The 24,443-nt window shown below is 36.3% G+C and overlaps 1 protein-coding gene across 1 annotated transcript in view; it reads right to left on the reverse strand.

Annotated features, from left to right (window-relative positions):
* Nucleotides 1-24,443, reverse strand: part of LOC136032293 (uncharacterized) — a 116,566-nt gene that overhangs the window by 47,226 nt on the left and 44,897 nt on the right. The window contains exon 6 of the mRNA XM_065712566.1: nt 24,083-24,279. Within this exon, the coding sequence (XP_065568638.1) occupies nt 24,083-24,279 (197 nt within the window). The remainder of the gene's footprint in view (nt 1-24,082; nt 24,280-24,443) is intronic.

Consider the following 24,443-nt stretch of genomic DNA (forward strand, 5'->3'; position numbering starts at 1 on the left):
AAAATAAAGCTAGAACACAGTTAACGGGAATTTTTTGATCGAAGGCCAAACAGACATCTCGGATTATTTACAGAACACCGGAACAGGCCACGCGTTTTCGTCTCTGTTGTTTGACATATTATCCTGATGTGTTTGTTTGCATTTGAAGGAAAAATTGAAAATCAAAGTCTAAGGGAGTAAGGAATTTAACTAATTTCATGGTCTGACCTTCAAACTATCACAGCAGGAATGGGATTGATAATCATGTAATTTCAAATAAGGGGGAACATATTAAATGTGACACTCCTAAATAGCACAAGCATTATCAATATGGCATTTCAAAGAGTTAGAGGCAACGCTATAGCATTACCTACAATAAAGAGCCATGGGCCTTGAATATACATTTCGGCAACTGTGTATGAAAGGGGTGACCATAGACACTTGGAGATGGAAGGGGGCCATCAATCGTAAATTTAAAGTTCTGGTATCTTCTTTAACAGCCAAAACGCAACTGGAGCCTTCCATACCCTTTCTCCCCTCCCCCTCCCCGTAACTCTCCCCAAGGCATCACATGAAATTTTTATACACACAATTTCTTCGGAATAGTCGAAAGGTCTAACATTTAAGACTACCCGGGTCAACACCAACCCATAATCGCAAAGACAATTGCCCTAAATTATGTGAAGTGCCCATTATTCACAGATAGGTTTTAGCAGAAAAAAAACAGCCATGTATTGGTTATCCGATTAATTTGAACTCTAAGGGATCGTTTGCTAAGCCAAGGGCTCTCAGAGTTTTCCAGGATACATTCTGGAAAGGACGTGCGTATCTAGGAAAATCAAAGAACGTAATGTGTACCCAAGTTTTCAAAATACGTTATCAACTGCATCTCCGGAATGGCTTGAGGAATCAAGTTGGAACTTTCGGGGAGTGTTTAGGGGCCCAGTAGAATCAAAATCGTCTAAATGGTGTGTCTGCAACATTCTTGGAAAACGCTCAAGCAACGGATCTGAAACTTTAAGGTAGTCATGGAGAATGAAGTTGGGAGGAGCAAGAGGTTTCAAACTTTGTGTTGAAAAAAGGAGCTAGAAATACTTTATCTCTATTCCACGCAAACATTGCACAATAAGCTCCTCTGGGGACTTATGATCTATGCACTGTTAAGTAGCGAGGCAAGTCAAAAGACACTTCTATGTTATCAAAATAGCGTATCTGCAATATTTCAGGAACAGCTTTGGGTATCAAGCTCAAAAGTATTGTTGTAGAAGGACGGAGATAGGGGTGAGGGGACCTTACATCTTGGGTTGGGAAGGGGTTAACATGTTTTGGCCTCTGATCAGCCTACACGTTTTTGTACTATCAGCCACCATAGGACCTGCCGCCAAGACGAATAGAAATAAAATCGTATAATAATCCAAAGTTAAAGCGAACAGAAATACTATGAAGGAATAAACGTAGCCCCCCCCCCCAAGAAATATAAATTGAACAAAAAATCACATCAAGCATGAAGGTGTCATAAATGAATTCTAAAACGAACAGAAATTAAAATGAATAATCATATCAAAAACAAAAAAGGAAGAGAAATTACAAGAAACAGGAGTGGGGGGATCCTTACATTCTAGGACAACTGGGTCGATACGATCACCCCTGGGAAAAACAAACAAATAAACACACATCCGTGATCTTTCTTCTGGTAAAAAATAGACAATTTCACATTTATGCAGATAGAAGGTTGAAACCTCTACAATGAGGTTCTCTGATATGCTGAATCAGATGGTAAGATTTTCATTAGAATCCTTCGACTTTTAAGGGGTGCTTCCCCCCTTTTTCGAAAATAAGCCAAATTAACCTTTGATGGTAACAATAAAACTTAATGAAACTTATATATTTGGAATCAGCATAACAAGTCAATTTTTTTGTATATATCTATTGATATAAAATTCAGTTTTTTAAGAGTTTCGGTTACTATTGAGCCGCGTCACTCCTTGCTTACAGTTCATTAGCACGAACTATTCGATTATATCACTTTATTGTGGCTCGCATTAGGTTTTAGTATGACTCTTTACTTATCTCTGAAAAATAATGTTTTGGAAAACATTTTTATTTAAAATTGGTCTCATTAAAAGGTATTTTAAACTTAGGAAAAAGCGATTAGAGGATCAAGAAGTACACAACATTAGCTTTTTTTGAAACTTCAGGTTGACTATACTACTGTCAAATACGTTGAAACCATGACCGGCTATCTTCAAAATATAACTTCCTGCGTCCTAGTATGCCCATCCGGACCCTTAGCTTGTTAATGTTTAATTACTATGATCCGAGTGCTAGAACTATCTACTCTTTACTAGGTTAAAATTATGACTGCCAAGAACTAGCAGCATTCTACTTCGAAAAAGGTCTAACCCATTCCAAAGGGGTCTTAAGATAGGGGTATTCTTTTTCATTAAATTCACTAGCAACCACGGAGGGCTCCCCCCTCCCCAGTAGAAAACCAAAAATATGCAAAAGTGCAGAACATTGAAACATATAGAAGAAGTAATTTAACGCTCATCTGGTGAGAAAGTGTTTTTGACCCCACCCCCTGACAATTTTTTGAGGATGATATTAATTATATAGCAATAAAGTAAACAATCTATGAAAATTTTGCCTTTCGGGGGCCCTGAACCGGGCAAGTAGGAGCTTTTTCGGAGGGGGCCACATATTCAAAAGTTGAAATAAATAAAATAACTCAGGGTTGGAGGTTCAAGGAGGGTGTCGGTTACTTTTTTGTGTAGGTAAGAAGTTTATTGACAATTTTTTACTTTTTTGATGAAAGCTGTATTTGTGGGGTAAAAGTAACTATTAGACTAACATACACTAGGCTACTTTGTGGTTGGGGTTGGGGATATATTGGGGTGGGGGTGTCATAATTTCTCTTCGTAAATACGCATTTCAGGGGTTAATCAACTGCCCGTACAGTCTGCTATCGTCTGTTGAAGGAATAGATCCATCAAGTTTTACTTGTAAGTAAAGAAGGAAAATGATAACTGGAAGTACAATACCCTCCCCCCTATACGACAGTTCTAAAAAAGATTATGTTTAAGCAGTAAATATTGGCATCCATATTTTCTCTATTTATTTATCTAGACTTATATAACTTGAAATCTAGAAAACTTTAATTCACTACAAAAAAAAATGACAAACCGCACGTAAATTGAGCTGTACAAGGAGCTCAATTGAGCTGTAAATTGAGCTGTATAGAGGGTGTAAACCAACGCTATGCTCGATCAGTAAATCTTGGTACACAACTTGTTTTAGATTTTGACTTGCCATATACGAGGACGAAGCTCTGAAGAGCGAAGACCCTGACGCTGGCCTGAGCGACCCGCGAAAGGCGACAAAGAGCCATCAATGTCGTGTTCTTTTTCTGGCCTTGAGTCCCGTGAAGCGACCCTTTTTGCTAGCATATAATAACAATAAAAATGAATATAATCTTTTCAGCGACATGCCTACTTCTGCTGCAACCCCTTGCAATTTCAATGTAGACTAATATTAACCAATAATACATACATAAAGAAGTTTCAATAGCGTATCTGATTTTACCCCCCCCACTCCCTCAAATGCAACTGCATTGCGAGGGGTTGCCGACTTTCATAAATCATATTCACCGGGTGGCACGCACCAAGCGTGGCAAGTGTGCCAAATACGGTGGAACTGTGTCAAGTGTTGAGGGGACTATGCCACACATACTGGAACTGTGGCAAGCATGGTGGAACTGTGCGGCACACGTTAAGCTTCGATATGTACACCAGATCCCAGAAAGTGGGTGACCCCTCGTTATAATATTAAGCACGAGATAACAAGTAGAACAGAGAGTTGTGTAATAAGCCAACAGAATGTACGTTCAACATCTATACACTCAATTTCGACTATTTTTCAATGGTGGGCCCTTTTTAGACCTCCTCTCGCGTAATTCTAGCCGCTCTGAACAGCCCATAGAGCAGCCTGTAAGATCCCAGTAGCCCAAAGAGCAGCCCAAAAGATCTAAGCAGCCCAAAGGTTTCTATTCCTTTAATGTCTTCAAGAGCTTAGTTGTTTTGTTTTTTGTTTTTTTTTTTTAAAGCAGCAGGAATTACGACAAAAAAGGAACAAGGAGACTAAGGTCAAAGTTGGCAGTTTAGAAAATTCAAAGACATTTCTGGAATGATCATTAGAAACGGGTCGAACAGGCAAAAGAATAACACTGTCTTGGGTATTTGAATCTGTTGAACACATGTTGAGGTGTTTTCCCTTGAATAGGTGGGGCTAAATCTTGAAAAATCATAAATGTAGATGATTTCCACATGCATCAGGTCGCCTATCGATGCGGTTGATTGATAGATAAGACTGGTAGAAAAATGAAATGCGTGTTATATGATTCATGACTGAGTGAAGAGAGGAGGGAGTCGAAAATGCGACATGTAAGACGAGCCGGAAATTTGTATAAATGGCATCCAGATTTTCAAACACCAAATTTTGGGGAAAAGATCATGTTTTAGAAATACCATCACTCAAATTGCATTCAAAACCAATGTGTCACATACTTCTAACTAAATTGGCATAGCTTAAAAGGCACAATTACTAAACAACACGACTTTGAGAAGTGGTCAAGGCGGTATTCAGAGGAGTAGTTAGGGGGTTTGAACACCCCTCCCGAAATTTGTCCGATAAAAACGTAATAAAATTGCACAAAAATATATTTGGTACTTAGACGAGAAACAATTTGGTACTATACAAGAAACACTCGAGGATTTGGATCGTGAACATGAGACCTTACCCGCTTTCCACGGTGTTAATACCAGATAATTAGCTTCGGCTTGCTGGGAAAATACATTGTAGCTATATTTTAATCAAATATTTAGTGGGCATTTTGGTTAGGTTAGGTTACGCATTTAATATGATGCGCTCTGGGTGGCCCCCCTTCCATAATTCTTTGTTGTAGTTTCCACAATTTTGTCATAATATTATTATTCATCATAATATTTTGTTTTATTTCATTAGCATTCACCAAATTTCGCTTCTCGAATGTTTCTTGTATAATACATAAGTACCACACATTTTGGCGAGTTTTTACCCCCCCCCCTCCCGAAAAATACGCCAAATCCAAAACAAAAATCCTGAAAACCGACCAAAATCCTGAAAACGGCCCTGGAAGCGTCATAACGAATTTTCTGAACTCAACAGAGAGATTTAGATTGCACTGCTTGACACAATATATGCCTCATGAGTTTTAAAGGAAAATAAAATGCATTGTATATTTTTTCTAAGCCTAAAATTCCTCAAGTCAATGGCTATTCGGGAAAAAATCATAATTTACAAATCTTTTCGTCAAGTTAAATTTAAAACACATGTACCGGAAACTTCTTACAGGAGTGCCACAGTTTAAGAGAGCCATAAGAGAGGCGTGATATTTAAGCATGTAATATACAAAGATGACCCATCTTATTTCTTGATCTCATTTAGGGCCTGATTTAAAGCTTTGACACTCCTAGGCCAAAAGCGTTTTTGCCACTCCGTTTTTGCGGGATTTTCGGGGAAGTCCCCGAAAATTCGGAGACAGTGGAAGCACTAAACATAACACAACTGATGAGCCGAAAGTAATGAAAAACAGAAGTGACACCAACCCCTCGGCTGCCATTCTCGGGAGACATCTGACAGTTTATAAGTGTCCATGATATTCCTGTGTTGCTTTAAAGTCACTTTTCTTTGAATAGGCTGCATGGCAGCGGAGTGTACCTGGCACTTTGACGATAAATAACATTGGCCCAGTTTTGTTAAGAGAAAAATCACTCAGTGATAATCTATTGCGCCCCCTGGCTTTGTGCGTTCCTAGGACCCTATTGGTAATTCCAGGCCTGATTTCAGTACAAAATATTTTGCTCTGCTATTATAATATATTCCATGAATTTCTGAGATATCAAAATGGAAGTAAGAACCTACATTAATTCTTAAACAAAAAAAAAATACTTATACTACTTATAAAATAAGGTATTAGTTGTGTCACTATCAGTGACCCAAATTGAGAGGGGGACAGGGGCATTTACCCCCTAGATTTTGAAATGTGCCTTTTATGATATTTTAATTGGAAAACACCCTTTCTGCTATTTTTATTGAAAAAAAAATCGAAAACAAATAACCGCCCCCAAGATTTTGAAAACTACATTTTGCCTCCCTCCTCACACAATATATTCCATGAATTTTCAGAAAAATCAACATGGAAGTTATCGCCTGCATTACTTGTAAAACAGGCAATTACTTGTATCACTTTAAACAAGGTATTACTTTGTCAACCTCAGTGGGGTCAATTGGAGGGGGACAGGGTGTATTTACCCACTGATTTAAAAAAATGTCTTTTAACAAATATTAATTAGAAAATAATCTTTTCTGGTATTTTCATTGGAAAAAAAAAACAGACCAAATTACCACCCCCTATATCATAAAAAAATCATTTTGCTTCCCTCCTCGCATAATATATTCTATGAATTTTCAGAAAAATCAACACGGAAGTTACGGCCTGCCTTACTTCTAAAACAGAAAATTATTTATATTGCTTTAAACATAGTTTTACAATTAAAAAAGTTTTACAACAACTTTTTACAAGTTTTACAAGAACTTTTTTTACAAGTTTTACAAGGTTATACAAGTGAAGAACGACGTTGAAACTTAAAGAAGTAAAAATGCCTCAGGCATGGGTAACATTCAAGTGGTTACTTCTGCTTTATTGAATATTTAGGCCTAATTCAATGCAACAATCGCTCAATGAAGCTTCATACGCATAATCTTGTTAGTGCGCCAGCAATAGCGGTACTTGTGTATTATTCGTAACACACTGAATAAGTGAAGTTAGGTTCTTTTGTGAAATTAAATAAAAAAAACTAGTTTTTTTAACTGAAAGTAAGGAGCGACATTAAAACTTAAAAAGAACAGAAATTACTCCGTATATGAAATGGGTTGTCCCCTCCGCAGTCCCACGCTCATTACGCTAAAGTTTGACTCTTTGCCACAATTCTACTTTTTAAAACAACTAAAAACTTTAGCGTAAAGAGCGTGGGACTGCGGAGGGGACAACCCATTTCATATACGGAGTAATTTCTGTTCTTTTTAAGTTTTAATGTCGCTCCTTACTTTCAGTTAAAAAAACTGGTTTTTTTTATTTAATTTCTGAACGTTTTTGAATTAATGCATGTTTGATTTTGGCTCTCCGCACATAAATTATTGAAATGAAATTAGTATATTAATTTTTTTTGGCTAAATGGCTTTCTCTTAGTTTTGATCAGACGATTTTGAGAAATAAGGGGTGGGGAAGGAGGCCTAGCTGCCCTCCAATTTTTCGGTTACTTAAAAAGGCTACTAGAACTTTTAATATTCAACGAACGTTTTTATTAGTAAAAAATATACGTAACTTAAGAATTAACTTACGTAACAAACTTTTATATTCTTATATTTTTATTATGTGTACGAGGGGGTTTGTACCCTCGTTAATACCTCACTCTTTACTCTAAATCGTAAGTTTTGTTCCAATTCTTTAAGAATGACCCCTGAATCAAATAGGCCGTAGAATAAATAGTTGAAATCACTAAAAATATTTTAGCATAAAGAGCGAGGTATTTATCTCCTCCTAAATACCTCGCTCTTTATGCTAAAGTATTTTTAGAACCCTTCATATGCGTAATAATCTCTGTCTGTTTTAAATTTCAATGCTATTCCTTACTTTCATTTGAAAAAACGTTTTCATGTTTATTTTTTCATTGTTTTTTTTTTATAGTAATGCTAGAAAATCCTGCGCCCTTTTCATTGAATTTTTTCCCCCATGGCATATTTCTCCAAGGAAAGATCCTCCCACATAGCCCCCTCCCTCAACCCTACCCCCAAAACCAAAAAAATCCCCCTGAAAACGTCTGTACACTTCCCAATAACCATTATTATATGTAAACACTGGTTGAAGTTTGTAACTTGCAACCCCTCCCCCAGGGACTGTGGGGGAGTAAGTCATCCCCAAAAACATAGTTATTAAGATTTTCGACTATGCTCAACAAAATGGCTATCTCAAAATTTTGATCCGTTGACTTTGGGAAAAAAATGAGCGTGGGAGGGGGCCTAGATGCCCTCCAATTTTTTTGGTCACCTAAAAAGGGCACTAGAACTTTTCATTTCCGTTAGAATGAGCCCTCTTGTGACATTCTAGGACCACTTGGTCGATACGATGACCCCTGGGGAAAAAACAAAAAAAACAACAAACAAACAAACAAATAAACACGCACCCGTGATTTGTCTTCTGGCAAAAAATGCAAAATTCCACATTTTTGTAGATAGGAACTTGAAACTTCTACAGTAGGGTTCTCTGATACACTGAATCTGATGGTGTCATTTTCGTTAAGATCCTACGACTTTTAGGGGGTGTTTCCCCCTATTTTCCTAAATAAGGCAAATTTTCTCAGGCTCGTAACTTTTGATGGCTAAGACTAAACTTGATGAAACTTATATATTTAAAATCAGCATTAAAATGCGATTCTTTTGATGTAGCTATTTATATCAAAATTCAATTTTTTAGAGTTTTGGTTACTATTGAGCCGGATCGCTCCTTACTACAGTTCGTTACCACGAACTGTTTGACAAACTACGATGCAGGTACATTTTATGAGAAAATCTGGTTTTATAGCCACAAACACAAAACTCAATTTAATTTGCTACGCATAGTGATAGAAGATAGTGTCTGAAAATGGATTTCGAAATGAAGATTTGGGATTTGCCAAAGACTGAAAAAGAGGCAATTATATTTTTCCAGGATAAGGGGCTGTTGCCCACAACAAAACAGTGCGTCAATGGACACAACATGACTTTATACTCTTACGAGAAGGAACATTTTTGGAAGTGTAACAACAGGCCATATTTGAAAAAAGTCAATTTGCGTGTAAATATGTGGTTTGCTGACAGAGGAATACCATTGCTATGGTAATTTTACGATTTTCATAATAAAGTATTATATTTTCATCATATTTTGTTTTATTTCATTAGCTTTATCAAAAGTTTGGGCTATATATTTGCACATTAGAGGGGATGGGGTGCATTATATCAAACACCTAACTTAACCTAACCTAACCACCTCTATATACAAAATATTGAATTAAAATGTACCTGCATCGTAGTTTGTTTCACGAAAGAACCTAACTTCACTTATTGAGCGTGCTCTGAATAATACACAAGTAGTAAATCGCTTGAACATTACGAGGGGGAAGATGGGGAAAAATAGCCCCCTATTGTTCAAGGTAGTATTTGAGTTGTAATTTTAACACCGCCGTTTAGCTTGGTTGTACTTAAAACTGTTGTTTTTAATTTAATATGGCCCAAAGCCGTGTTTCCTCAAAGTAAATTTCTGTGTGCGTGCCATTGGTACATAATACGTATTTATTCTCAATGTTTCCTTATTTTGTATTTGTCATTCCACGAAACAGCATGAATTAAACCATTGTGCACAAATTGGAACAAATTCAAGAGAATGCCTCAAAAACCTTATCAGAATAAGGTTTTTGATACAAAATTATAGACAACAATTCCCACCATAACTTGGACTAATCTTGCACAAATATGCTCCATAAATCTTATTAGCGTTTCAAGCAATTATTCTCATTTTAGATTAATCTTACATAGAAATCGGATATTCTAATAGGCTTTTGTATATGCCCAACAATAGAAATCAGATATTGCAATGCATTTCTACTTGTATTTTTACCAACAATTCTAAGGTCAAGAAGGCTGGCCACTTGTCATTCAACCAGATCACGCTAATAAAAAAATATCCAGTTGAATTTTTGAAACTGACTACCATTATGACTGATTCTTTTGCCACTTAGGAAAAAGAAAAACGAATTTCTTAAAGGCATCACGAAAGGAATCTTTCATTTTTTATTATTATTAAATAAAAGAGTTTTTTTAAACTGTAAGTAAGGAGCGACATTAAAAATTAAAACAAACAGAAATTATTCCGTATATGAAAAAAGCTGTCCCCTCCTCAACACCCCGCTCTTTACTCAAAGTTTGACTCTTTGTCAAAAGTCTACTTTACAAAACAATAAAATACTTTAGCGTAAAGTGCGGGGCGTTGAGGAGGGACAGCCTCTTTCATATACGGATTAATTTCCGTTCTTTAAAGTTTTAATGTCGCTCCTTACTTTCAGTTAAATTTCTTTTTATATTTAATTTCTGATCGTTTTTTAATTAATGCAGGTTTTGAATTTGGCTCACCGTGCATGAATAATTAAAACGAAAATTACATATTAATTTTACTTTTTTAAAACAAATAATAACTTTATAATATTCTAAGTTTGATCTTGGTTTCAGTTATTTAAGAATGGCTCCTGAATCACAAAGGCTATTTAATTAGAATAACTGCCTTGTTTAAAAGTTAAAAAAGAAACCTTAGCGTAAGAGCGAGCTACTGAGAAGAGGCAACCTATCTCATATACGTAATATCTTTCGTTCGTTTTAAGTTCTAATGTTGCTTCTTACTTTCAGTTGAAAAACTTGTTTTTCATTTAATTGCTTATCTTTTTTCAATAATTTCGGAAAATCCAGCCCCCCCCTCCATGGAACATTCCCTTCCCCCAACAGAAATTTCTTCATGGAAAGATTCTCCCACGTAACTTAAATTAGCGATATCTGCGGAACTAATTTTGTAAGGCCTAGTAACAAAACGGCCAAAGAGGTCCGGACTATTTTTATGATTAAATAAAAAAACAAGTTTTTTTTAACTGAAAGTAAGGAGCGACATTAAAACTTAAAACGAACAGAAATTACTTCGTATATGAAAGGGGCTGCTTACTCATTATCGCCCCGCTCTTTACGCTAAAGTTTGACTCTTTCTCTTAACTCTACTTTTTAAAACAGTAAGAACTTTAGCGTAAAGAGCGGGGCGATAATGAGGAAGCAGCCCCTTTCGTATACGAAGTAATTTCTGTTTGTTTTAAGTTTTAATGTCGCTCCTTACTTTCAGTTAAAAAACTTGTTTTTTTATTTAATTTCTGAGCATTTTTGAATCAATGCATGTTTGGATTTTGGCTCTCCGCAGATGAATAATTAAAACAAAATTTGCATATTAATTTTTTGGCTAAATGGCTTTCTCATAATTTTTATCGAATGATTTTGAGAAAAAAGGAGCGTGGGAGGAGGCCTAGTTGCCCTCCGATTTTAAAAAAAGGCAACTAGATAACCAATTTTTTTTCCGATTTAATTAAAAAGGCAACTAGAACTTTTAATTTTTTACGAATGTCTTTGTTAGTAAAAGATATACGTAACTTACAAATCAGCTTACGTAACGAACTTCTGTATTCTCATGTTTTTTACGCATATGAAGGGGTTCACCCCCTCGTCAGTACCAAGCTCTTTACACTAAAGCTTAAATTTTGACCCAATTTCTTAAGAATAACCCCTGAATCACAAATGCCGTAGAATAAATAGTTCAAATTACTAAAAATACTTTAGCGCAAAGAGCGAGGTATTAGGAGGAGGTGAGCCCATCATATGCGTAATAATTTCTGTTCGTTTTAAGTTTTAATGCTTCTCCTTATTTTCAGTTGAAAAAAACTTTTTCGTATTTATTTTTTCATTTTTTTTTTTAAATAATGCTAGAAAATCCTACGCTCCTTTCATGAAAATTTTCTTCTCCCATGATAAATTCCTCCAAGGATAGGTCCCCCAACATATCCCCTCTTATCAACCCCCCCACGACCTAAAAATCCCCCTGAAAACGTCTGTACACTTCCAAATAACTGTTACTATATGTAAGCACTGGTCAAAGTTTGTAACTTATGGCCCCTCCCAAGGGACTGTGGGGGAGTAAGTTGTCCCCAAAGACATAGTCATAAGGTTTTTTGACTACGTTGAATAAAATGGCTATCTCAGAATTTTGATCTGGCGACTTTGGGAAAATAATTAGCGTGAGAGGGGGCCTAAGTGCCCTCCGATTTTTTTGGTTACTTAAAAAGGGCACTAGAACTTTTCATTTCCGTTAGAATGAGCCCTCTCGCAAGGTTCTAGGACCACTGGGTCGATACGATCACCCCTGGAAAAAAAACAAAAAAAAACACGCATCCGTGATTTGCCTTCTGGCAAAAAATACTTCTGGCAAAAAAATAACACAAAAAAATTATTCCTTATATCGGCCATTTTTTTTTTATTTGAACTTCAGCGTGAAGAGCGAGGTATCAACGAGGGAAAACTTCCTCATATAAAAAATATGGGGGGATAGCCCCCTCGTCAATGCCTCGCTCTTTACACTAAGTTCAAATTTTGTTCCAATTCTTTAAGAATGATCCCTGGATCACGAAGATCGTATAAATAGCCCTTTTGAAGTTATAACATTTTCTGTTCGTTTTAAGTTTTAGTGTTACTCCTTACTTTCATTTGAGCAAACATGTTTTTAATTGTTACATTAGAGTTGATTGAGACCCACCAAACCATTTTTTTTTGTAATTACGTCGTTTCCATTTCTGTAAAACAAGTTTGACGTCAAAAATCACGAAAAACCCTCTCGTTCATGAATTTTAGCCGTCAAGAAGTGTGACTCAGCATCATACTTTAGTTCCGTTCCAGATGACAGAGGATTACTTATCCATATGCCCATAGACAGGATCAGCAGCGCTTGAGGGCTAGTTTTGACTAGCCCCCTTCATTTCCAGGCAATCATCAATCTAGAGCTTGATTTTAGAATAAGACTGGGTACGTTCCAGGTGGAAACTTTAATTTAGTATACAATATACATCAAGTATATTGTAATATTACATAATATAATATATTACATAATGTATATTATACAATATATGATATACTTCAAGTTTAATACGAATTAACAGCGAACGCGATACGTTCTGCGGATGAAGGATGACAGATTACCGAAGAGTGTCCTTTTTGGCCATCCGTCTGGGGCTAAATAGAAAGCAGGTCGTCCTCGTCAGGGGTAGGAGGATGTCATAAATAAAGATTTAAAGGAAATGGGAACTTCCTGGAAGGGTGTATAGAGGGAGGCCTTGAATAGATTGGGTTGGAGGAGGAGTGTGCGTAGTTGTGTTGGCCTCAGACGGCTTGGTGCTGCGGTCAGTTATTAGTAGTAGTAGTAGTAGTGAAACGGTTTATTAACTAATGCCTTAATATTCATTATAATACTTATTAAAATATGATTATTTTATCAAATAAAAGGAAAAAATGAGTGTTAATACCTTAACACTAATTAATTCTCAAAGATTTGGTCGTTTGCCTCCATTTTTATCAATCTGATGATGATTGTGCGGAAGTTAATACATTAAAGGTGCTAGTTAACTGGGTTCACAAGAACAGGTTAATCAGTGAGACTAATATCTCGGAGGAGGGAGTGAGACTAATCTCTTCAGCCCCCTCCCTATGTCTAAGAACGATTATGCTCAGCAAAGTGAAAAGTTAACTATAGTCTGAAGGTGCCTATAGCAGACTAACAATTAGAGAATAAACAGTCACCAGCACTTGAGATATTCCCACGTTTGAAGTAGTGCATGTGATAAAAATCGAGTAATTTTTAAGCCCCCTTTACTTGAATGGCTTTATCGCACTCCCCTTTCTTTGATCAAGATAGCAACAGTTTTCTTTCCCACCACGTTCTATGCTAATCGCTCTTCCGAAAACTGTATGGTTCCATTCGGAAGGAAGATATCAAGTTACTACGGTAGCTAGAAGATCCCGGACAGGTTAGGAATTGGATTTGAAAGCTCAGACATATCTCAATCAAGAGCTTATTCAGAACCTGCATTAAGAGAGACGACAACTACCCTCTCCTCCATAGCTAAAAAAATGTGAAAAATATGCATCGAAGACAGAAGAAAATTCATCAAAATTTTGGTAGAGTCCAGCTCTTCTTGAATCTCCCCATAAGATCAATCTTGGCTGTCTCCTTCCCGTTCAGCAAATGAGATCTTTACGTCCAAACGTCGATGATGTGCTGTGGAATCAGCCACTAGCTGCTACCATCATTACTAAACCAGAATATTTTTCAGAGGAAATTTATCACTTTGAAGCGTTCGAGGGACCCACAATCAGTCAGGGGCGGATACAGAATTAATGTTGTTGGGGCGGGCAACAAAACTCAGACTCATCCTTGATGCTTTTCCCTCCAATCCTCAATTTCCAGCCTTTTTTGGAGCGCAGGGGGGGGCATGTGCCGGAAAATCACCCCCTGGATGCACCCCTGTATTCAATGGGAATTCACACAATATTCTAAGGAACATATCGCTAAAATACTCGAAAGGATATAAAGACCAAGTTTTGAGCCACACCCAATAGAAAAGAACAGAAGATAATTCACATAACCTGAATGACTACCAGGGAACCTCATTTTTTACTAAGTAAGATTCCCATTAAATTTGTTCACCCGCGGATAACAACCTTGACTTTATTTGACTTGTAACCAATAGTTCGTATTGTACCATTTTGTGCCATTTATTTTCGGGAAAAGATTTATTTCATACAAAAAATAAAATTTCATGACGACAGTTGTCCCAGTGGCATGAAACACCAGAATATTTCTTTAAAGGCCAGAATAAAAACTATAATGTTAAACTATATCAACTATTGTAAGAGAAACAAACAGTTTAAAGCTTAAAAATATTTATATTTGTAGCGTGGTTCCAGACAGTGGCGTAATTTTGTCAAAACCCTGGAAGGAGGGGCAAAGTTGGAGCGAATTTTCCCACATCAAGTGAGAATGAAAGTAAAAACTAAAAAATAAGCCATTTGATACCATAAAGGTACTATCAAAGTACTATAAAGGTTCTTTATAGTAACATAAAGGTACTTTATAGTACTATAAAGGTAAATATGTACTAAAAATACTAATCTGTTTCTGTTTATGGTTGAAGTATGCAGGTTTATCTCAGTGTTTACAAGATTTTGAAAGAAACTAAACTTCAGCTGGAGGGGGGAGGGCAAATTGGCGTCTTGGGGGGCAAGCCAAGATCTGGGAGGGGTAGTTGTCAACATGCCCCATAAGAAATTACGCCCCTGATTCCACATCGTAGTACAAAGAGAGACAAAAAAGTTTGACAGTTATTAATTAGGCTTTCTACCCTGTGCCCACAAAACTAATCATTCTGTAAACTCTGTCATTAACTTATTTTCTTTTAATGTCCACGTGTTGATTTTATAGGATTGATATAAAAGATTGTCTCTACCTATTTGAAACTACTTTGCATAAACCTGATACAATAGAACACATAGTTTACAGTGAAAAGTCCTCATTCAAGGGAACCCAGAACGCCGAGTGACTTGGTTGTGCTTACCAAAGTAAACCCTATACCAGCAGAAAGCAAAGTTTACAATTCTTTCTACTTAAAATAGATACTTTTATATTAATAAATAAATAATAATCTTTAAATATTAAATATTCTTTAAAATATATTTTGATTATATTAAAACAAAAGATAAATTACTTTTTTAAGATTTTCTCGCCTGAATTACTAGCTCATTGATAAAGATAATCTAGCATACTGAATCCTCATGTTATGAAAAAAAGACTGACAATTAGATGGAAAGGGGGATATCGAACATATGTCACGAGCAGATATGACCACTTACTGCCTTTACATTCCTAATGTAAGGGCTGATAGCTCAGAACGGCAAAAGAGAAATTTGAGCAGAAGCCAACTTGACTTGCTCCACACGAAGATACACTTGAATACAGACATGTATGCCAGGAGGAAGGCATCTAGACCTTGCGAAAGGAGGCATTTGAGGTCTTGTCACTATAGAACATCTATGGTTCTGTTCAGGCTTTGGTTTCTAATTCCCTACTTTTGCAGTGTAAGCAGGGACGTTCGCAGAGGATGTGAGAGCCTTGAGGCCCAGGTCTCCACAGGATTCCTAGATTTTTTCTGAATTACTGGGTACTTTTTTAACGAAATTATTAGATAAACACTGTGGTTTATTTACCCCCCCCCCCTTCCAAAAAAATTCTGCGAACATGAACAAACTGAGTGAGAAGCTCCTTGGTTAGCTTAGTTCATGTAATTGGATTAAAACTGTTTGAAACCCAATCAAACTACAGATATGTATTAATTTCCTTATTGAGTCTAATGTTGTCCAGCTGCAGATGGGGCTAATGATTTTTAATTTAATCAAGTCCTAATATAAGTAAAGTATGTAATATGTTCATTTTTCATATCTGTTTCAAGCTGTTAAATGGGAATTGACCTCCGAGGCAGAACCGTTCAAAGGGGAGGGCTGAGCTGCTACCCCGGGCACCGTGGCTGGGGGTTGTGACCACGGCGGGGGGATTTCCCACTTTGATTAAATTTTTCAGTTTTATTCGGTGTTTTCGCTTATATTTAAGTCGGCAGGGGAGCGCTGCAATCAATTTTTCCCGGGTGCCACCAACCCTAGGAATGGCTCTACCCAGAACAGATATTCCACAACCCCTCCCTTCCTAGAGTAGGTGCAAACAATTCGAGTATATTAGTAAACTATTTAAATTTGCTTTCACAAGTCAGTTGCACATATTGGGACTCAACCTCCGGAAAAAAAAGAAGTAAAGAAATAGCAGCTGTTTTCGGTTTTCAACGGAAATCGAGTCATATCCTACGCCTAATTTAGAACCAAAATCTGCCGCTACATAAAAAACCGACGAATCGTAACTTCCCACAGATATGGCGGCATGCCAGAAAGACATAATAAATTATGCTTTTTTCGCAAGTTGATTAGAGAATTATCCAATAGCTCGTTGAATAAACACTGAAAACTAATTGAGAACAGACAGGAGACGTATTTAAAAGTCGCCAAAATTTTGGTTTCTTTAAATTGTGGACATTTATTCCAGATAGGATGACAGTTTTAACACCGCTACAGGTCATTCGAATTTTCAATATCATTTCAGATGGTCATATATAACTCCCTATCGTAAGTTTTTTCGTGCATAATAAAAATCAAAAACGTAGTTCATTACTCCGAACTCGATTTCCTCAAACAAGGGCGTCGCTAAGGGATAAATCCTTCGATTTGAAATAAACCAGAGAGGACATTTAGAAAAACCAAACCCTCCATAAAATTTAAATATTTACAGACTATGAACACCTGCATAAACTATTCCAAATGCAGGAGGCAGAGCGTAAACCGAAATTCTTCTTTGGGCCAAAAGTTCTCAAGAAATTCTATTTTTTTGGCTATTGTAAGTTTTATATTTTGCAAGGGGTACCCACTTTCAGAAAAAACGTACAGGACGTAGGGTGTGGCGAAAGTTTATCAAGCCTGGTGGAAACTGCCAAGCGTGCGGCACATCTTTCGTTCTGATATGTTTACCAGGTGGAAAAAAGTGGACGCATCCTCGATAATTTGTCAGTCTTTTTGGGTGGATACATGACACTCTTCCAGGAATAAATATAAGTTCATATAAGTTCATATATAAGTTCCACACTCACAAACAGATAAATAAATTAACAACACTTTTGAGCTGGAGAAAACCTTTCGCATTTTTTACTCGGCGACGTCATATTTTTTCTGTGGGCGTTTGGCATCTTTTGAACTATTTTTAGGGGTATCTCCTTCTTACTGGCCCCTCCTATTTACTAACAAAATCAAGCTGAATAAGAAAAAAAATTAGTGAAAATACACATTCTCCTTCATAATAGTTATAGGTTTTTTTGTAACTATTTGCTTTGCATAACTTTTAGTTCTTAATTACAAATAGCCGATAAAAATTGGCTGATTTGAGGACATACGCAAAAGATGGTTTTGCCTGTTTGATTCCGCATTTTTTTTTAAATTTATTTCTATTAAATAACATTGTAAACATTGCAGCTATTTCAGCTCATTGTAATGCATGTCTGAGGCCCTTGTGTAAAAAAGTTATGACAAATTATCAAATAAAATGCAACGGAACCGTTTCCCCTTTAAGCTGTGAACAGTCTTTTTCCCATTTTAGAGGCCTCGTGTGGTTCCCAAAAAATCAAAATATTTTAGATATATGAAAGCAAAATCCTCCAAAGATTATGCAAAAATCTCTTTCCTCAATATAGAAAATGTTGCCCACTTCCTCCTCCCCCCATTAAAAACCGAAATGCTTACTCTGAAATAAGCAAAAGGCCTATAGTTAACTACGAAATCAAAAGCAACGGATATTTGAAACTAAGATCCAGAAGGGGGGAGGGTAGTAACCCCCTCTCGAAATATTTCCCCGACTGGTAAATTGGCCATAAAAGAAAGGCAAAAAGATAAATTTCTCATAAAACAATAAAACAATTTTACCTGAATCGTAACAGGTCCTCAAAAATGTAGTCAAAAGAGCCCCAAGCCCCTCGAACAAATAACCCCCCTGAACAAAAATCTTTTTTAACCCCCCCAGATCAAAAAAATCTTTTTGTGACCCCCTCCCCCTGAACGAAAATCCTTGATACCGCCCTGCTAGGACCGACAAGGAATAGGAGGTTCTCCTTCTGAAACTTGAATTTGACTAAATCGCAGGTTCTATACAGAGGCATTCACCGAAATGTAAGGGGAGGGAAGAAATGTCTTTTATTTTATTTTTTAATGGAGATACATAGTGGTATTTCTCAAAATCTAGGGTGGGGATTTTTTGTCTTTCTCTACCGAAAATACAAAAAAAAATACTTTTCATATTTTAGGGGAAGGTGAGTAATACAATCTATAAAAGGGAGCAACAGCTCCCTCTACATTCTCCCGCAATTGGCACCCCTGGTTATGCAAGAAAGTTTTAACCTACTAGAAAAAGGAAGATCTTTTGTACAGTCTTCCCCTATATTTTTTCTGGCTTAGAAATGACACAATTTTACGGTCTGGAACTTTTGATGGAAATGGCCAACTGTTGCTACTTGTAAAAGTAATCAGGACCCAAGTTAAATGAAATACTATCGAAGGGAGGGTACATACAAAAGGTAACCCACATTTCCTTTATGAAGGGTAACCGCGGGTAATCATCTCCCTGGTTGCTGACACATGAGCTTATTCACAGGTGAATAATAGGCTATTAAATTTCATCAAATGTCATAACACGTCACTATTAGGACAGCTTTTATGTAAACTAAATTAACAAATTGCATTTCCATAATTCTCACGGAGGAAATTTATCACCTTGGATTAATATTTACTTAGCCAAAGCAATGCGGTTAATTGAAGAAAATTCAGGAGGGGTAGAATGTATTTTTGAAATCTAGGGGGGGGGGCGATTTTTAGTTTCATTCAATTCATTGAAAATAGAAAAATGACACTTTCAATGAAAATAGCCCCCCTCCTCCCTCCCAAAAAGGTACTGTTCAAACTCAAGGAGGGTGGGGGGTAAAAATATAGAAAGCGGGGAAAATACTGCCCCCTCCAATTTAAGCCACTGACATAGAGCAGGCGATCTTAAAATTTTTATATTTTGTGCGACATAAATATGAAACAACATTTTCACTGTAAAAGCATTTCGCCCCTGAAAAATCAATGCATCCTAGATAGTGTTTAAAATAAAATAATAAAACCCTTTAGGGTTACATTATTGAATTATATTCATACATAATTCTAAATTTTGCGCAATTTTCACTCATTTTAAACGTTCACTTCTTCTTCTTTTCTTAAATTGTGCCACTATAAGTGTGTAATGTACCGCCAGTTGTCAACACCACACTTGATAACCCCAGATATAGAGACAAAGCTTTCTGATTGTAGGACTGACTGGACATATAATAATCAAGCACGCACTCAGGATGGGGGGGGGGGCAAGTGCATATCATTCAAAATTTTCGTTCGGGGGGGGGGGGGTATACAAAAAACTTTAAAAAACGCATCAAAAATTTGCTTATATGAATTCTTGTTACGTTTTTATGAGTCAGACAAAATTCCAGGGGGAGAGGGTTCAAACACCGGTAACCCCCACCCTCTAGATACGGCCTTGGGGGAGGGTTTAATCATCCTCACCCTCCTTAAAATCAATCAGGAATTTTTTGGTCTTTCCACTGAATTCCATTTAATATTTGTACAATTTTGATGTTTTACTTTTCTAATTAATTTACCCCTCCCCCCCTACTTCTCTTTTGAAGAATTCCAATGTCCGTATTTGACTGCTGCCCGACGAAAATTATTTAATTCAAATCAAATTTGAGGGTTGTTTACCCTGAGCGTGAAATTAACTTGATTTGCATGAAGTGACCTCAATCTGTAAGGTTTTTTTTCTACCTCGTTGATATTTTATTTTATATTTCAATTTCATTTAAAATGAAAAAAATATTAATTAAATACAGAATGGGGACTTTGAAACTGAAACTTACAAAAGGTGCTTAAACTTTTAAACTGTTTGATTACTTGAATACACTGAGGTAAACCCAACGGAGAATTTCCCTTTAGAGCTAAAATTGTTTCTATAGACATCCAAGAAATGTCCAACAGTGAATAAGCAAAAAATACTGGGCATACAAACCCTCCAAGCAGCAGAATACAAGAAAAGGCAGAGGGCCGATCCCTTCCATGGCATGTATACGAGAAGGGAAGAGGGTTTCAAAATTTTTAACACACAAAAAACTTTTTTTTAGCTTTTCCTATTAATTTTCTGAAGAATTTTTCTGTTTTTTGGGGGGTTTTGAGGATCCCCTCTCCCGTCTTTTTGATGAGTTTCTAAAGCTAAGATTATTTCTGTAAATATCCAAGGAAAGTCAAGTGATGAATAAGTAAAACCTGTTGGGCATACTAACTCCAAGCATTATAGGTCACTACTGATGGCAGATGGTTGATCCCTTCCCAGGCAGAGATACACGAAGGGAGAGAAGATTTAGAAAAAAATTGTAGCCCCAAAAAATTTTCAGATTTTTTTTTTAGCTTTCCCTAATAACTTTCTTGCAATTTTCTGTCTTTTAGGGTTTGACGAACTCCCCTTCTTCAGGAATAAATTCCTGCGTATAGGTATGTGCAACCTGCTAAGTATGCCAACTTTCAGCATAAGAATATAGAAGTGGCCCCGCTTTATGGCAACCGATCATTAATAGACACAAATTTTAACAGAAGATATACGAGCTGCCTAATCTGGTACAAATTTTGCCAGTATAGAACTGGTACAACAGCAAAATTCGAATGATACAAACACGAAATTATTTAAACAGAAAGGTTTTGCGTGTGTCTGAGCCCTAAAAAGAGCAAATCACTATACCAAATCCTGTGTCGTTCATATTTTTGGTTACTTTTAACTATCAAGAATTTTGAAGCCAGTCCTTCAAAAAGTTACCCAAATTACCATAATTATACAGTAGTTCCAAATGAGATCGTGTCAGCTACGATTTGAAATTACCAAGTAGCACAAATTGCATAGAACACCAAAAGCATAACCGTGTTTTCAACATAAGCACTGGGTGCCCTAAATTGCTGTTTTTATCGTATGGTTCAATAGTCTTTTAAATTGATTTAAATATATATTTTAACTTATATGAATTTATTTAAATATCTGTTTTAAATTCATCAGTCAACAGACAGGTTTACAAAATAATATCTAATCTTATTTTTATAGCACCATTTTTAAAAGTAAACTTGCGTGATTTATCCAAACAAAAATACGGTTCAATTTGTTGTTAGGATTTTTGGAATTTTAAATTTAAATATTGTTGCTGAAACTAACGTTAGGGTAGCTGTGTCTTATATGTTTTCTTTCAAAAATAAAATGTAAGGCTATTTGCCTTGGAATAAAACATTTTTCGCCACATTTTCCAATCAAACTTGAGTCACACTAAAAAAAGTTTTTTTTTCATTGAAAGTAAGAATCAACATTGAAGCTTAAGACGAACAGAAAATACTCCGCACATGAGGAGGGTTGCCTCCTCCTCAATCCCTTAACCACTATTATGAAGCTTTTTAGTGCTTTAAAAAAGCTTCTTGTTCCGAATCAACAGTCCTTGGGTTTCAGCAATCACTCTTAACGCATAGTTGACAAAAAGGTGAAACTTTAGGGTAAAAAAGACCCTCATATAGAATAATTTCGGTTTGTTTTAAGTTTTAATGTTGCTCCTTACTTTCAACCGAAGGACACTTTTTTAAATTTAATTTCTGATCGTTTTACAAATCAGGCCTGGAGTCCCCTTCCTCCTCCATGTAAAATACCCATGGAAGATCCCTTCTCCCTGTAAATCCCCAAATAGAAAATCACCCCGAAAAATTTCCATATGTTTCCATATACACTATGTACAAGCAATTTGAAAATTCCATAGCTTAGAGCCCTTTTCCCAGGGGTTGGGGGGGGTCATGTCATTCATTGAGGCAAAGTTATTGGACCGTTCAACTATCCTGAATAAAATGGCTGTCTCAAAGTTTTGATTGGATGCCTTTGAAGAAAAAGAGGCATAGAAGGGGAGGTAGTTACCCTCCAATCTTTTTGGTCACTAAAAAAGGCCACTAGAACTTTTAATTTCTGTTTTAATGAGCCCTCTCCCAATATTCAAGCACCTTCAATTCTATACGATCACCTTGGAAAAAAAAAGAATAAATAAGTACGCATCCGTGATCTTTCTTCTGGTAAAAACGTTTTTACAAGCAGGAGCGTGAAACCTCTATAGTAGGGTTCTTTCACATGCTGAATCTGATGGTATGATTTTTATTAAGATCTCTTGACTGTTTAGGGACGCCCTCTTCAAAAATCAGACAAATAACCTCAGGCTCGAAGCTTTTGATGGGTAACGTTAAACCTAATGAATCTTGCATATCTGGAATCTGCTAATTTAGAAAGGCCAATTATTTTAATGTATTATTGTAATCAAAATTCCTTTCTATACAGTTTTGGTTACTTTTGAGCCGAAACTGTCCTTACTTACAGTTCGTTACTACGAATTGTTTGACAAAAACCAATTAGTTTCAGAGAACTCATTTTTGATATACTGTGCTCAGGTCACTCTTTAGCGTTCGTTCAAAACAGACGCTAGCTTAAAGACCTCTCAAATACATTTTTCCTGAATGGTTAAATTGGGAGAGTCAAAACTAGCTATTATTTAGTTGAAAGCTTTATCGACTGCTTAAAGCAGGCACCGATTTTAAGCGGAGCTGAACCAGGAAAGCAGAAGGAAAAAACACAAACAAAACAATAAACAAGCATAAGCCTAGCAAGGAGAGGGAGGGGCCCGATCCCTTCAAAACAGGTATTTGCATGAAATTTTTAATATTTCCATATTCTTAAGGATTTTCTAGTAATTTTTTAGAACTTCCCTATACTTTTAGGTTTGAGGATCTTCCCTTCTCCCCAGAAATAGATTCCCACGTATGTGTCCTTACGGGGATGTTGAAGCCCTTATCTAGTTGAATCAGTCACGTATATGAAATACGGGAGCCGAGGTTCAAGTCCGGCTGTCGCAGACACGAAGCAAGTATCTTTGTGGTGAAGAGGTGTCATAAGTCCATAAATTAGACTAGATTCAGGCCAATGTCAACGAAACAGAAGCATTTTTTTTTAATTATAGACGAATAAGAAAGAAGCATTTCTAAAAGATTTTATGGAAGCGAATATCTAAGCATTTTAACTAAGGATAAGGTCAAATGACCTCTCAATATTTCGAAGCTAATAAGCAGTTAGATACCGTACACATCGTCTTTAAGAGAAGGTAAGTTACCACTTTTGGTATGCCCGGACTTATTCTTTGAAATTAATTGAAGGGTGATAAAATCCATATTTCTGACACCGACAAATTCACCATGACGGATTTTTTTTTTCTCTTATTCCGAGTTTAATAATTTTGATGGAATAAACGTTCACACGATGCCACAATTAGTCAGTTTGTGCAAACCAGATGTATGGATATGGTTAAAAGCATTGTAGACAGGAACGTACGTAGGAGCTTAATTTTGGGAGAGGGAGTTTCAAATTTCAGTGCACTCAAAACCCCCTCCCTCTAAAAAAATTAAGAACGGTGAAAAAAGGGCTGGGGAATACAGAAACAAGCGTATAAATCCAGATATTTCGAGGACAGGCATTTCCAAATACCCCAGCCCCTCTTCTACGTACGTACCTGCTGAAATGCAAAATATTCCAAATCAGGGAATGAAACGGGATGCATGCATATTAAATAGAGTATGAAACATTTTATAGACTCTGTAAAGTAAAAACAAAACTTACAACTCCTAAAATATCGGGAATAACTTCAAATCCAGGCTTTTGAATGACCGTAATAGTATCAGGTACGCTTGCAAGACGACGTCTTTGGCTATTGTTGGACTTGTATATTTTTGTTGCAGTATTTATAAACTTTTTGAAGCTTGTCGAATCCTCATGTCCCACTTGGATCCGATACCACGACTCGTAGGATATTAAAGCTGAAAAAAATAGACGCCAGATGGTCGATTAAAATATATTTAAAAATACAAAATATATTTTAACGTACAGATATATATATATATATATATATATATATATATATATATATATATATATATATATATATATATATCATGAAAAGAGAAATCACCAATGCAACAGC

Source organism: Artemia franciscana, chromosome 10 (assembly GCF_032884065.1).
Source record: "Artemia franciscana chromosome 10, ASM3288406v1, whole genome shotgun sequence".
In the NCBI taxonomy this organism is placed as follows: domain Eukaryota; kingdom Metazoa; phylum Arthropoda; class Branchiopoda; order Anostraca; family Artemiidae; genus Artemia; species Artemia franciscana.